The 13,679-nt window shown below is 41.3% G+C and overlaps 1 protein-coding gene across 2 annotated transcripts in view; it reads left to right on the top strand.

The window, feature by feature from the left end:
• The window catches only part of gnas (GNAS complex locus), a 35,826-nt gene that overhangs the window by 19,301 nt on the left and 2,846 nt on the right, over positions 1 to 13,679 (top strand). For both annotated transcript variants that reach the window (XM_080015167.1, XM_080015166.1), the window contains 6 exons: positions 3,142 to 3,196; positions 3,411 to 3,484; positions 5,270 to 5,328; positions 5,803 to 5,923; positions 6,020 to 6,150; positions 13,095 to 13,162. In XM_080015167.1, coding sequence (XP_079871293.1) covers positions 3,142 to 3,196; positions 3,411 to 3,484; positions 5,270 to 5,328; positions 5,803 to 5,923; positions 6,020 to 6,150; positions 13,095 to 13,162 — 508 coding nt within the window. The remainder of the gene's footprint in view (positions 1 to 3,141; positions 3,197 to 3,410; positions 3,485 to 5,269; positions 5,329 to 5,802; positions 5,924 to 6,019; positions 6,151 to 13,094; positions 13,163 to 13,679) is intronic.

The raw sequence follows: 13,679 nt of genomic DNA, 5'->3' as shown, positions 1-13,679 counted from the left end.
AAACATGTTTTGTCTGTTATTTTATGGTTATTCAGAGAGGCCAGCAGTTTACACCTAAAAGGTTCATCTGATTTAATGTAATCTAATGCAGTCTAATCTCATTTTGTGTAATCTAATTAAATGTAGTGAAATCTAATCTGATCGAATGTGATCGAATCTGATCTAGTGTAATCAAATTTAATTTAGTAAATAAGTAAATAAAAAATAAAATAGATAAAGAAAGTGGGCGACATCACATAAAAGCAGATCTATAAAAATGCGTTTTGAGAAGGAGGGCCCCGCCTGAGGATCTGAGGCTGCGCACTGGCTCATATGGGCTCAACATATCTTTTATATAGCTTGGAGTCACACCCAGACGTGCTTTAAAAGTGATCAGTTAAAATCTTAAAATGGATTGTAAACTAAACAGGGAGCCAATGGAGAGAAGCCAGGATTGGGGTGATGTGATGTCGTCTTTTGAAACCGGTGAGAATTCTAGCTGCTGCGTTCTGAACTAGTTGGAGCTGGGAGAGTGAAATTTGGTTGTTTCTAGGAAGTAGGGAGTTACAGCAGTCTAGTTATGAGAAAATTAGGGCGTGGAATACTTTTTCCATGTCGCTGTGTGATAGTGTTGGTTTGATTCTTGAAATGGTTCTCAGTTGAAGGGAGCAGGTATGCTTATAATAGGTTATTTCCGTGTTTCCTAAATGTCTGGGGGGGGGGGGGGGGGGACCCCAAAAGATCAATCAAATTAAAAATAAACAATGTATCGGAAGTGTCTGTGAGTTGTAGCAGAAAAGCTTAAAAGTTTTAGGAGATTCAACTTTTTTTCAAGTGTGAATGAACATCTGAAGTTTCTCTCCGTGTCTCTAATTTTGCGTAGCCACACCTCCGTGTCAAACTAACAGATAGTAGAAACAATTAGGCTTTTTCAGGTTAAGTGGCAGTGACAGGACCTGCCCCCTGGCACCAGGCTCCACCCCCTAGTCCAATTTTATTCGTTGGATGCATGATGGCAGCCCACGGTGTCTCCGCTCTTTTCTAACCAACTATTCTGCTCGAATTTATCCAGACTCCCGTGTCAATCAATGTGGGTTTTTTTTCAGTTCTTTCTCTCGGCCTCCCCTTTCCATTCTTTCCCAGGAAGCACCGTTAGCTCGTAGCATCCCAGCTAACGCTGCCGTCACATTTCAGCTCAGACTTTCCCCGCTCTGCTCTTGCACTGCATTTGTTAACCAAAATGCAATTCGATACACAAACACATATTTTACTCAAGTTTAGTTTTGAATCTTCGGTTTAGAATGAGAAATCACAAGAATCACAATCATTGCTCAGAGAATGATTTTCAGTGTTTTTGGTTTTTTTCTCTCAAATTACGTGTCTCTTTCTCAAATAAATGGTGTAAATAGGAAAGCTTTAGAATCACATTTAAGATTGAAATGTTTTATAAAAACAATTATATTTTTGTCTGTGGCGTTTTTTTCCAGCTGTTAATTAGCTAGCAGGGATGGAACCCTATTGTTTTGCATTTTCCAGGCTAAAAGTATCTGAAACACGACAACCACTGAACGCACGGACATGGTCAAAGTCTTGTTGGGGATGGGACGTTTCAGACGTCTTGTGGTTCAAGACGGATCAATATTGATGCAGATTTGGATCAGGAATTAGTGGAAAACCGTTACAAATTTACCAGAAGTTGAAGAACGTTGGCTCACCTTGATTAGTTTGAGGAGCAGGCCACTTTGTGACCGCATCATCCGATGTTATGTCCAGCTGTCATCCTTCTAGGTGTCATTCGCATCCAGCGACTTGCGTGTTGCAGACTGAATGGTGGTCGCTCTGCGTATCATTCCATATATGTACAGTTGTTTGAAACAAGAGACAACAGGAGCCGATGCTGCGTTTAATGGAAACTCAGAAAATTGGAACTCATGCTGTGTTTCACAGAATCCTAAAAACTGTAATCGGCCATATTAGTTGTTTTCCCACCACATACATTTCGTCATGGTTCTAAGAACTTTTGGAGGAGCCGTCTCTTTCTTTTATGTGCGCACTGCAAGAACTAGGAACAGTCGTAGTTCTTAAAACACCATTCATAACGACCAGGGACTAACCGACACAACCTTCAGTAACGTCATTCACAAGCCGATGTGTATTATGACTTTATCCTAAAAATTTCAAGGTGGCTGTCTCCTACCTGTAGTCCTGCCTCACGGTGTCTCTGTTTAAAGAAATAATTCCGTGTGGAAGTTCCCAACAACACAGTTCCATTCAAACGGATTAAACGCTGCATGTCCCTCGGAGACACTTCATCAACTCTTTTAATTTTTGGGAATAAGATAAAACAGACACGAGTCACACCCATTGTTCTGCATCTGCAAGCAAACTCCATGGATGGTGATGTCACAAAGCGTCTTACTACACAAACTCATCTCGCTCAATTACCTGACCGGAAGTTTTAGAACCTTGGCGTGTGGGCGATGCCCACATGCACGAACATTAAGCTACTTCGGGTCAAATTTAATCGGTTTTTCACTTATTCCTGCTACAAATGTGGATCGATATGGATGGACTTGAACAATGAGAAAAGTGCCAAGGAGAAAAATAGTAATAAAAATCTGAAATAGGTTTCCATCCCTATGGGATGGACCCTTAATAATATAGTTATCAACTAGCGTATAATGGCGTGATACCTCTCTGTTTTCACTGCATTCACGACAAAATACACTGTGGAATAGTTGAAATTCAGAAATTTGTAATTCCTGTCGACACGAAATTATGGTGTGTTATCATGAAACTTGATACGTACCTTACATGACTGAACTGGACCCTGTGTATTGCTGCCTGCAGCTATATTTATTATTATTATTTACTGGTATTATATCACATTTTATTCCTTTATACTATTTATTATGAAAAACAGTTCAGGTTTCTGTCAAATAACGGTTTAAAATGACTGCATTGGTGTTAAAAATCACACTGTATCATATACAGTCGTAAACACAGCTAGTTAACATGAGCAGAACATTAATAATGTCATATTTAGAGTTGTACATTTCCATTGAAAATTTAAATATTTGGAGGAAATTTTGGTCCATGTCTGCCCACTGACCAGTGCTAAACTCATCATAATGGCCTCTAACCTTGATCTCCTCTCTGCAGTTTTCTGGACAAGATTGACATTGTGAAACAGAACGACTACACTCCAACAGACCAGGTGAGTCATTGTCACCTGCAAGTTATTATATTTCATCTGTTTTTCTCTCTATACCTTTTGAGCAACTTTTCACTTGTTTAGTACAAGACACTAAAGAAAGGTCAAAGTGTGAGTACTGCAATGTGTTCAACAGCCTGTTGGGTTAGCTGAATAATCTGCACTTCAAGTAAAAAGACTCTGGACTGTGTTCCTGATTTGTGTTCCTTTCCTGCAGGACCTGCTCAGGTGCAGAGTACTGACTTCTGGGATTTTTGAGACAAGATTCCAGGTGGAGAAAGTTAATTTCCAGTGAGTAGGAACAAACAATATCATCTTATTTAGTTGTTTAACGTGAATTGTGTGATTTGTAGTTTATGTGCCAGGTGTCTCGATGTGAAAGTTCCAGGTTCCAAAATGACAACTGTTATGAATTGAAGAAGAAAATGTGATGATCCAATACTATGTACTAGAAAGAGTGGCGTTATCTTCTAAAGGAATATGTGACCCACCACATCAAAACCCGACTTGTCGCACATTTCTAAAATCGCCACTAGCCGCCAAATAAGTTGAAAAAAGCTTTCTAAAAGGAAAATAAGATTTTCCCAGATTTGTGTTCCTTTTTTTTTTTTTTTTTATCTCTCAACATATTTTCAAAACCAAGTTTGATTTATAAATAGTAGATAATTGTAAATGGGGGCGAGTTAATTATTCCCGTTAGATTACATGGGGAAACAGTTCACTTACCGGGACGCTGAACAGCACTGAACAATGCCGATGGAGCGTTTCCTTTAAAGTGACTGTCCAGGTGAAGTCCATTCCTCCATATTCCACGTGACGTGAAGTCACAATGTGAAACCGTTTTGATTGAGTTCAACCTTTAAATCCTACGTGTTTTATACACACAACCGGAAACATTGTTGTGTAGGCGGCGTATATCAACGAAGAAGAAAAACTGACGTCTCTTCTGTAAACAAGACGATGAGGCTTCGGTTTCACTTGTCTGTAAAACTTTCATCTCCGTGTTGTTATGGATTACTAGAAGTGGGTGGCGGAAGCTCTAAATCAAATAGCGGACCTTAATCTGACCAGTGCGATAGATCCAAGTCAGTGTAAGCAGCGCGAACTGGATTTAATTTTCTGCGATCATGGTCAGTTCTCCGAGAGCAAAGTCAAGAAGGAAAGCGATGCGGAATCTGATGTCGGCGTTATCCCGGACTTAGAGAACATTTCGAACAACGAATTTTAGCTTGAATGTGACAATGAAATGGAATATTTTCAAGAACCACCGGAGGAGACCGATGACACGCCCGTTGTTAGTACAACAGAAGAAGTTGATGGCGTGATGAAGTCCGTTGAGGTTGGTGATGCAGATTATGAACAAGTAGCAATGGACAAGATTCTCAAGTTTACCTGCAAATGCAGCCAGGGGCGAAAATGAAAAGAGGCCCAAACAGGCTCTGAGTGTAGCTGGGGTAGGGTTAGACCACATAATAATGCCAAGAATTTTGAAAATATGTAAGTCGTTGTGTGTCAATGACGCTGTTCAACATTCCCTCAAAACACAAGAACAATGCAGAGATTGCCCCATTCAGCAGGGTGTCAAGTCCGCATTCAGCAGGATGTCAAGTGGCCATGTGGCAAGTAGCCAAGTGCCTCTGTTGGTCCGCCATCCACTTGCATTCTTGGAGCTGGCTGAATGAAGAACTTTGAGAGTGATTATCTCAGAAACACAGTTTTCCGCACCCTCGTCATTAACAAGCCATAGCATTAAAATAATTGCTTGATTCACACAAGTGACACCTTGTTTTGAAGCTCTGATTCTTCACTTTCAAATGATGTGATAAAAAGTCAAATGGCACCAAATGTACCTAAGATATATATTCAATATTTTAAACAATACAGTTAATATATTGTATTATATTGTATTTGATTTACAAACAATTTAATAGTATTTCATATTTCGATGTTTGAATATTCATTTAGACAATATTCAGTGCTCAATTAGGCCGTTACTACTTTCACAACTTGGAGGTGTAGTTCCTTGGGGTTTCACTAGGTGGCAGTATGTGCTGATCCATTCTCTCTGATCCGCAGTATGTTCGATGTGGGCGGGCAGAGGGACGAACGCCGGAAGTGGATCCAGTGCTTTAATGGTGAATTGATTGATTGATTGACAATATATTTTTTTAATATTACTATAGTATTTGATGCATACAATAATACTTTTACAATATAATACTTAAAATACATGTATAAAATATAATACTTATTGTTTTTGAGTTTAACATAAGTAATAATACAAAGGATACATATAAAAATGATTGAAAATAGGCAGTAAATAAAATGAAACCATGTCATTCTAAAACAATAAAGCTGACTACGTAATGTAAGAAAGAATAAGTAAATACATAAGTAAAAAAAAGCATGTATTTTATTTCATTCATGTGTTCCACACCTCATTGCTTTCCTCCCATTTCAATGTATCTTTTGTCAGCCCTTTTACTCGTTTCTTCTGTTTTTATTTCTTACATGTTTTTCCTTTTTGTTTCTTTCCTTCCTTCCCTCTCACTTCCCTCCTTCCTTCCATTAGATTTAACTCTCTCCCTCTCTCTCCCCCCCCCCCCCAGATGTAACAGCCATTATCTTTGTTGTGGCCAGTAGCAGTTACAACATGGTGATCAGAGAGGACAATCAGACCAACCGTTTACAAGAGGCCCTCAACCTCTTCAAGAACATCTGGAACAACAGGTGACGAGAGCACGCACGTACACAAACACACGCCCTCACACTCAAACACAATCTGTTGATCTAAGTAAAGCCTGTGACTGTGTGTGTCCTCTCCAGGTGGCTGCGGACTATTTCTGTCATCTTGTTTCTAAATAAGCAGGACCTGCTGGCAGAGAAGGTGCTGGCAGGAAAGTCCAAAATCGAAGAATACTTTCCTGAGTTTGCCCGCTACACCACACCGGACGACGGTGAGCAGTACAACCAGAACTGTGCCCAATTTTTAATTACTTACTCTTATGTAGTGTAGTCTTACTGCCATTTAGGTCTCACACCCTCACAGTATACACCGATCAGTGACAACATTAAAACCACTGAGAGGTGAAGTGAATTACACTGATCATCTCGTTTCAATGGCACCTGTCAAGGGGTGGGATATGTTAGGCAGCAAGTGAACAGTCAGTTCTTAAAGTTGATGTGTTGGAAGCAGGAAAAATGGGCAAGCGTAAGGATCTGAGTGACTTTGACAGGGGTCAAATTGTGATAGTTAGACGACTGGGTCAGAGCATCTCCAAAACGGAAGGTCTTGTGGGGTGTTCCCGGTATGCAGTGGTTAGTACCTACCAACTGTGGTCCAAGGAAGGACAACCGGTGACAGGGTCATGGGCGCCCAAGGCTAGTTGATGCACGTGGGAAGCGAGGGCTAGCCTGCATGGTCCGATCCCATAGAAGAGCTACTGTAGCAGAAATTTCTGAAAAGTTAATGCTGCTATGATAGAAAGGTGTCAGAACACACAGTACATCGCAGCTTACTGTGTATGGGGCTGCGTAGCCACAAACCAGTCAGAGTGCCCATGCTGACCCCTGTCCACCGCTGAAAGCACCTACAATGGGCACGTGAGCATCAGAACTGGACCATGGAGCAATGGAAGAAGGCGGCCTGGTCTGATGAATCACATTTTCTTTTACATCACGTGGATGGCCGGGTGCATGTGCGTTGTTTACCTGGGGAAGAAATGGCACCAGGATGCACTATGGGAAGAAGGCAAGCCAGCAGAGCCACTTTGGGCAATGTTCTGGGGGAAACCTTGGGTCCTGGCATTCATGTGGATATTACTTTGACATGTACCACCTTCCCGAACCAGAGTTTCTTTAAGAAATAATTGGTGCCAGTCAACATGTCCTGGAAGATTTCAATTTCCCGGACAAATGGGAGAGATTCCAGTCAAATACTATTTGTGTTTATTGAGCTTAAAAACAATTGATAACCAGGCTATATATAGAGAATGAAATCATCAAGTCATTTTTAATGTATAATATATTTTATTTAATATTCAAAATAAGTGCTGTCAGTTAAGCCATTAAAAAAAAAAATAATAATTCAAATTACGAATACTTACTGCTTGAAATCAAATAATTTCCATTTGTGAACAATAAGTGACAAGTGCAGCTGCTTAATTTAACATTTCACTAAAATACAATTTTGATCAAATCAAAAACAAAATAAATATGGCAAGTAGGTCTAAATAAATAATTAGGTTTGTGGTGTTGTCAGTCTTCGTCGGACGTCCCGTCGACATATTTTACACAATAAATATTTACCGTCTGCTTTGGGTCTGAACTTTAATATCCAAAAAACACACCAAACTATGGATGTTTGTGTCCCAACAACACATCATCTTTCTACTTCTCCTCAGAGTTCTAGACGCTGCGGCTCCGTCTCCGGTCCTCGTGTGTGTGTTTACAAGCGCAACCTGTCGAGGGGGCGGGGCTTAGTTCTGTATCCACAAACGTGATTGGTCAGAGGTGAAGCTTTCAGATCAAGTTTAGATCATCCAAACTGATTGGCTTCCGGTTGCAACTTGCCAAGCGCGAAAATGAACAGATCTGCGGAATTCTTTTATGGAAATGATCCACCCAGCACAAGTTCGAATTGTACTTGGAGGGAGTTATTTTCACCAGGCATTATGACCGGAGAGATTTAAATATGTTGGACTTTCACAGATTTTCCCAGTCAAAAACCGTCAATTACCAGATAACAGAAACGCTAACCTTAACATTGTTGCAGACCAAGTACACCCCTTCATGACATAGGTATTCCCTGATGGCAGTGTTCTCTTTCAGCAGGATAATGTGCCCTGCCACACTGCAAAAGTTGTTCAGGAATGGTTTGCGAAACATGACAAAGAGTTCAAGGTGTTGACTTGGCCTCCAAATTTCCCAGATCTCAATTCGATCAAGCATCTGTGGGATGTGCTGGAACAACAAGCCCAATCCATAGGGGCCCCACCTCACAACTTCCAGGACTTAAAGGATCTGTTGCTAACATCTTGGTGCCAGATACCACAGGACACCTTCAGAGGTCTTGTGGAGTCCATGCCTCCACGGGTCAGAGGTGTTTTGGCAACACGAGGGGGGCCCACACAATATTAGGCAGGTTGTTTTCAAGGTCCATATTATGAAAAACTAAGATTTTCAGTACTTTTGCACATACATTTGGTTCTCTGATGGGCCTACTTACATACAATATGTGAAATAAAAGAACCAAGTCATTTTTTTGAGGGCAGCCTATGTCAGAAAACATGTGATTCAACAAGCCGTTCAGATTTGCCCCCCCTCCTGCATCAAGTGGCTCATTCAAATAATTCTACCCCCCATTTGGGTATCTCCACCCACGGCTTGGGAACTACCTTTGCGAAGGTGCGCCAAGGTGCGCCAAGTATTAGGCTGTAATAATTGTGCTGTGTGTTTCTTTTGCCATTTAGCACTAGCTAACTGTGGGAGTCTCTGCCCACCGGTAGGGGTTTAGGGAGGAAAACAGAGGGAAACGGAGGGAGTTTTCCTGGCCGTGGGTTGCCGACATGGCCAGAGTTTTTATTATCTTAACCAAAACAATAATGGGTTGGGGGCAGGAGGAATGAGGTTCTGATCTGGCTCCTGGTCAGCTGTCGAGCCCTTGCGCCGATCCCTCTCTGCACGACAGACAAAAATTGAGAAAGCTCCCTGCCCCGTATCGGGGCACTGGGGCGGCCGCAGTAGGAAAGCCATGCTGCTGTCTGCAGTCGCGGCTTAACCACACCCCTTGGTCCGCCACACTAACGCTAATAACTGAGGCATACTTGTCAACCCTCACTTTTTTCCCAGGATTCTACCGTATTTTACCCTTCTCTCCCTCTCTCCTCCTGTTTAAATATTTTCCCGTAAATCTCCCGTATTTTTAACCTGACGGTAGGCTGCGCGATCAGAGCGATCGGAGCTGTCCCCTGAACAGTGTTTTTATTGTAGATGTATTTATTTTCCTCTTTTGCTAATTGAATGGCACAAAACAGCCTGTGGTAGTGGGGAGACTTTCTGTACTTTACTGTGTGTGTGTTGCTGGAGTGGGGCATGGGGAGAAGCAGCTCATTTGCATTTAAAGCTACACACACAGAAACAGCCCGTCCAGAAACAGGGGTATAGAGGCATGTTAAAATGGCTAGAATGCATAATCTAAATGGTATTTTCAGCAAAAAACTTTAAAGGTATGTTTTGCGGACCATAGAGACCTGTATTAACTTTAACTTAACTTTTAAAATATGTATAATATGGGACCTTAAATGTTGTTGCTGATCGGTGTATTTGTTTTAGTATAGATGGCCCAGTGTCCTTGTCTTGTAAACTATAAACCCTTTAATGTTCAATTGATACCTTTTCCCCTTAAACAATAATTTTTCAAATTTTATTTAAACTCAACCCCCAAACAAAGTCATACTTGTTCGTAAATGTAGGATGACCAGACGTCCCAAATTGTCTTCGGCGGTCCCAGCCGGACGGCGGTGTCCCAGTTTTCACCAGCCGTCCCAGATATGGAATACTTTTAAAGAATTCCCTAAAGGTTCCTGAGTCTGCCTCCTGTACCTCTGCCCCGTAGACGCCAGTGAGTCCAGGGTGTCACTGTTTTAACACCCAGATAATCTCTGCTTGTCTATGAGGCCTGAATTAAGGATATCCAGTCACATCCATGTTGGTCTCTGCAGAATTGGATAAGGACTTGCAACAAGATATTGTGCCTTGGTTTTTCAGGTTTTTAAAATGTGACCCTTGCATCCTTAAATAAACTAGATTGCAATTTGTGTCAATGGCCACAAGAAGTCACCACTGGGTTGAGTGTGTACAGTACAGAGACAGATGGAAGTTTATTAATTAAGATTCGAGAGGTTATTTGTCACATACATATACATACGGTCATCCATATATGCAGTGAAATGTCATGACACCCAGTGATTACGCACAATAAGCTCTAAAAATACTAAAAGTACTAAAATATGTGTAATCAACACACTGGGGGAAATTAAGATGTTGCATCAGCAGAATAAAAAGAAATCTACCGGCACAAAGTTTAGCAACATGAGACTTGCATCCAAACAGTTTTATATAATTCACTATAATTGTCAGTAAAATTAAACAATACTGTCCCTGGAGACAGAATGTGAATGAGTCCATTTTAAACCTGCTTAATGGAGTCAGCTCTGAGTTTCAGTTTAACTCATTGGTTACCTCTTCAATCTTGGTTTGACTCAACATCTGGAGGATTAGGTTGGAGATGGTGATGTTGCAAAATAGTAAAATCACTGGAAAACAGGGAAGTTTTGTGAGGAGCGTACAATCAGATAGAAGAATCCATCATGGATCTTCCAATCTTCCAATATCAAATATCAGAACAAAGAGCCATTAAGAGCTCAACACAAACTGGTTACTACACCGGAATAATAAGGAGGTCCTGGGTTCGATTCCCGCCTGGGGCGCTGTTGGCACCGTGCTCCGGCGGGTTATCTCCTAAATAGGAGCCTTTCTGTGTGGAGTTTGCATGTTCTCCCTGTGCTCACATGGGGTTTCCTCCACCTAATGTCAGTAAGGACCCCCCCCCCCCCCCAAAAACATGCACACATCATCGTCTGACCAGCGATGGACACTCGTCACCAGGTCCCCGGGCGCGTCCACGAATGCTGCCCACTGCTCCTGGCTGCCCCCCCGGAGGAAGGACAAGCCAGGATGAGTCAAATGCAGAGGCCTCATTTCACTGGCCACCATCCAAAAGATTCAAGATTTTTATTCGTCACGTACATATACATACTTTCATACATATATGCAGTGAAATGTAATGCAACGCACCCGGTGATAACACACAATATGTCCTAGGAAAAATTTCTAATAGCCCAACTAACTGACTCCTAAAACGTAATACAGTAAGTTGAATACTTATAGAATAAAATAAAAATATATAGAATAAAATAAAATACAATAAAAATAAAATGAAATAAAATGGAATAGATAGAGGGAATATGCTTATGTATATGGAAAAGGCAATTATGTAAATACAGATATGTGATTTAAAGTGGCATGTGAATAAAGTGAGGTAGTGTTTGGGATAATACAGCACAGTATACAACAGTACGGCGCAGCGATACGGCATCACGAACAACCCTGAACAGTGACACAGTATGCGGTACAGTATGCTACATACAGTACAGTAGGTAGTGGTGCCTATGTGTGTGGCTCAGTTAGGACCCCTGGTGAGGTCAGCGTTGACAGTTCTAATGGCGTGCGGGAAAAAACTCCGTCTCAGTCTCTCTGTCCTCGCTGTGTGACTGCGGAGGCGCTTGCCTGACCACAGCAGCTGAAACAGTCCGTTGTTGGGGTGATGAGGATCCTTCATGATCCTACGGGCTCTGCTACTACACCTCCTGGTGTGTAACTCCTGCAAGGGGGGGGGGGGTAGTTCCAGTGGTACGTTCAGCTGAACGCACCACCCTCTGCAGGGCCCGCCTGTCCTGGGCAGTACAGTTCCCAAACCAGGCAGTGATGTTGCCTGTCAGGATGCTCTCCACTGCTCCAGAGTAGAAGGACTTGAGGATCCTCACCGAGACCCGGAATTTCCTCAGCTGCCTGAGGTGGTAAAGACGCTGCGTCGCCTTTCTCACCAGAGTGTCTGTGTGTACAGTCCATGTTAAGTCCTCCTAAAGCGTGTGCGTGTGTGTGTGTGTGTGTGTGTGTGTGTGTGTGTGTGTGTGTGTGTGTGTGTGTGTGTGTGTGTGTGTGTGTGTGTGTGTGTGGTGTGTGTGTGTGTTGCGTGATAATTAAAGATTCTTCTTCTTCTGATGTTAATAACAATAAATATAGCTGCTGGGAGCAATACACGGCGTCCAGGTTAGTCGTGTTAGATTTGTGTACAAATCACTTTGTATCAACACTAATTACACATTTTTGAGTTCCCATGGAACATAGCATCAAGTCGTGCTTTCGCTCGTCTTTACATCAGCTTTACTATTAAAATGAGTTACAATTTTGGCATTCCATTGAACACAGCATCATCCGGCATCATTTGCCTTCAGCTCTCCCCAGAGCCCCAATCTGCACATATACCGTATAAATATGGTTCATGATGTCACACACCTGTTCCACAAATTCTGGTCCCTACATTTATAAACTCCTCCTCGAACTATATATAACGAAAAATTAATTGTTGTTCATTCAACCAGTGCCTATTAGTAGACCAAAGTTTTTTGTCAAACAGAACGGATTCATAATGGTGGAAAAATAATGAAAAGACATGTCAGATAAGTGTTTTATTGAAAAGTTGGCCAAAATATTTGGACAAAACAAAATATCCCAATATTTATAAAGATCACCCAACATGTAATAATGACAGCCTCGCCTGCCTCGTTGTAATACAAAAACATGGCCATCTTCAGAAACTTAAATAAACAACATACAACTGAAACAACAAAATTACAAAATAAAAGTATTTTATAAAGACTGCTCGACATGTAATTTGTTTAGTACAAGATGTTTAGTTCGAAATGTTCAAAATAAGATAAAAAAAAAAAAATTAATGGTACTTTTTTCCAAATGGGAGAGGGAGCGAGTGAACCACGAGATGTCTGAGACGTCCCGGTTCTCATGAGACCTCAACCATCTCCATGGGTTCGGCGGTTGTTGTGTTCCAGTCACTTTTAGCCTGAAAAATGCGAAGGAGAATAATAATAATAAAAATAACAATATTATTATTGGGCTTATGATAATAACTATCCAAGCCCATACGGGATGGACCCCTAATAATAATAACAATAATAATAATTATAATCATTATAATAATTATAATAATAGCTAGTTCATATAAGTAAGTCTCCTGTATGTTTCCTGTTTCCCTGCGCAGCGGCACCAGAACCAGGGGAAGATCCACGTGTGACGAGGGCAAAGTACTTCATCAGGGACGAGTTCCTGGTACGTGCAGAGACAACTTACCTGTGGATGAGAATGAGTTTCTCTTTTTCTTTTCCTTGTTTAAGTAAAACCTATACGTATGTGTAAAACCAAAGGTGAAAAATGTGTAAACAAAACATTGAGACAGTTGAGTCTTTTTGTCTATTTGTTTGCTGCGACACGAATCGGTACAAACATCACCTCAGCAAACACTGCTACACTCCGTGTCTGTGTAATTCCAGTTCTACTGGAAAGAAGGTGCTTTGCGGACCCAGAATCTGGTTTGTCTTGATGGCCCATTGATTTGGTTAATAACTGCAGGTTTAAAGGTTTTACACCTGTTTATCTTTGGTGTTTGAGCAGCGACTTGCAACCTGGTAGAGAAAACGGCTTGATCTGGTAGGTCGTAAAAAAGTGTTTGTGTGGGTCGTAGGGTGACTCTCAAATGCAAGCACTAACATTTTAAAAGAGGGGAATTTTCTGTGATATCCCCGTCCCTTTAATAGTTCATGTTTACAGCATAAATCTTCACTAGGAA

The sequence above is a fragment of the Zeus faber genome, assembly GCF_960531495.2.
Source record: "Zeus faber genome assembly, chromosome: 15".
In the NCBI taxonomy this organism is placed as follows: Eukaryota; Metazoa; Chordata; class Actinopteri; order Zeiformes; family Zeidae; genus Zeus; species Zeus faber.
This window is presented reverse-complemented; position numbering and strand designations above follow the sequence as displayed.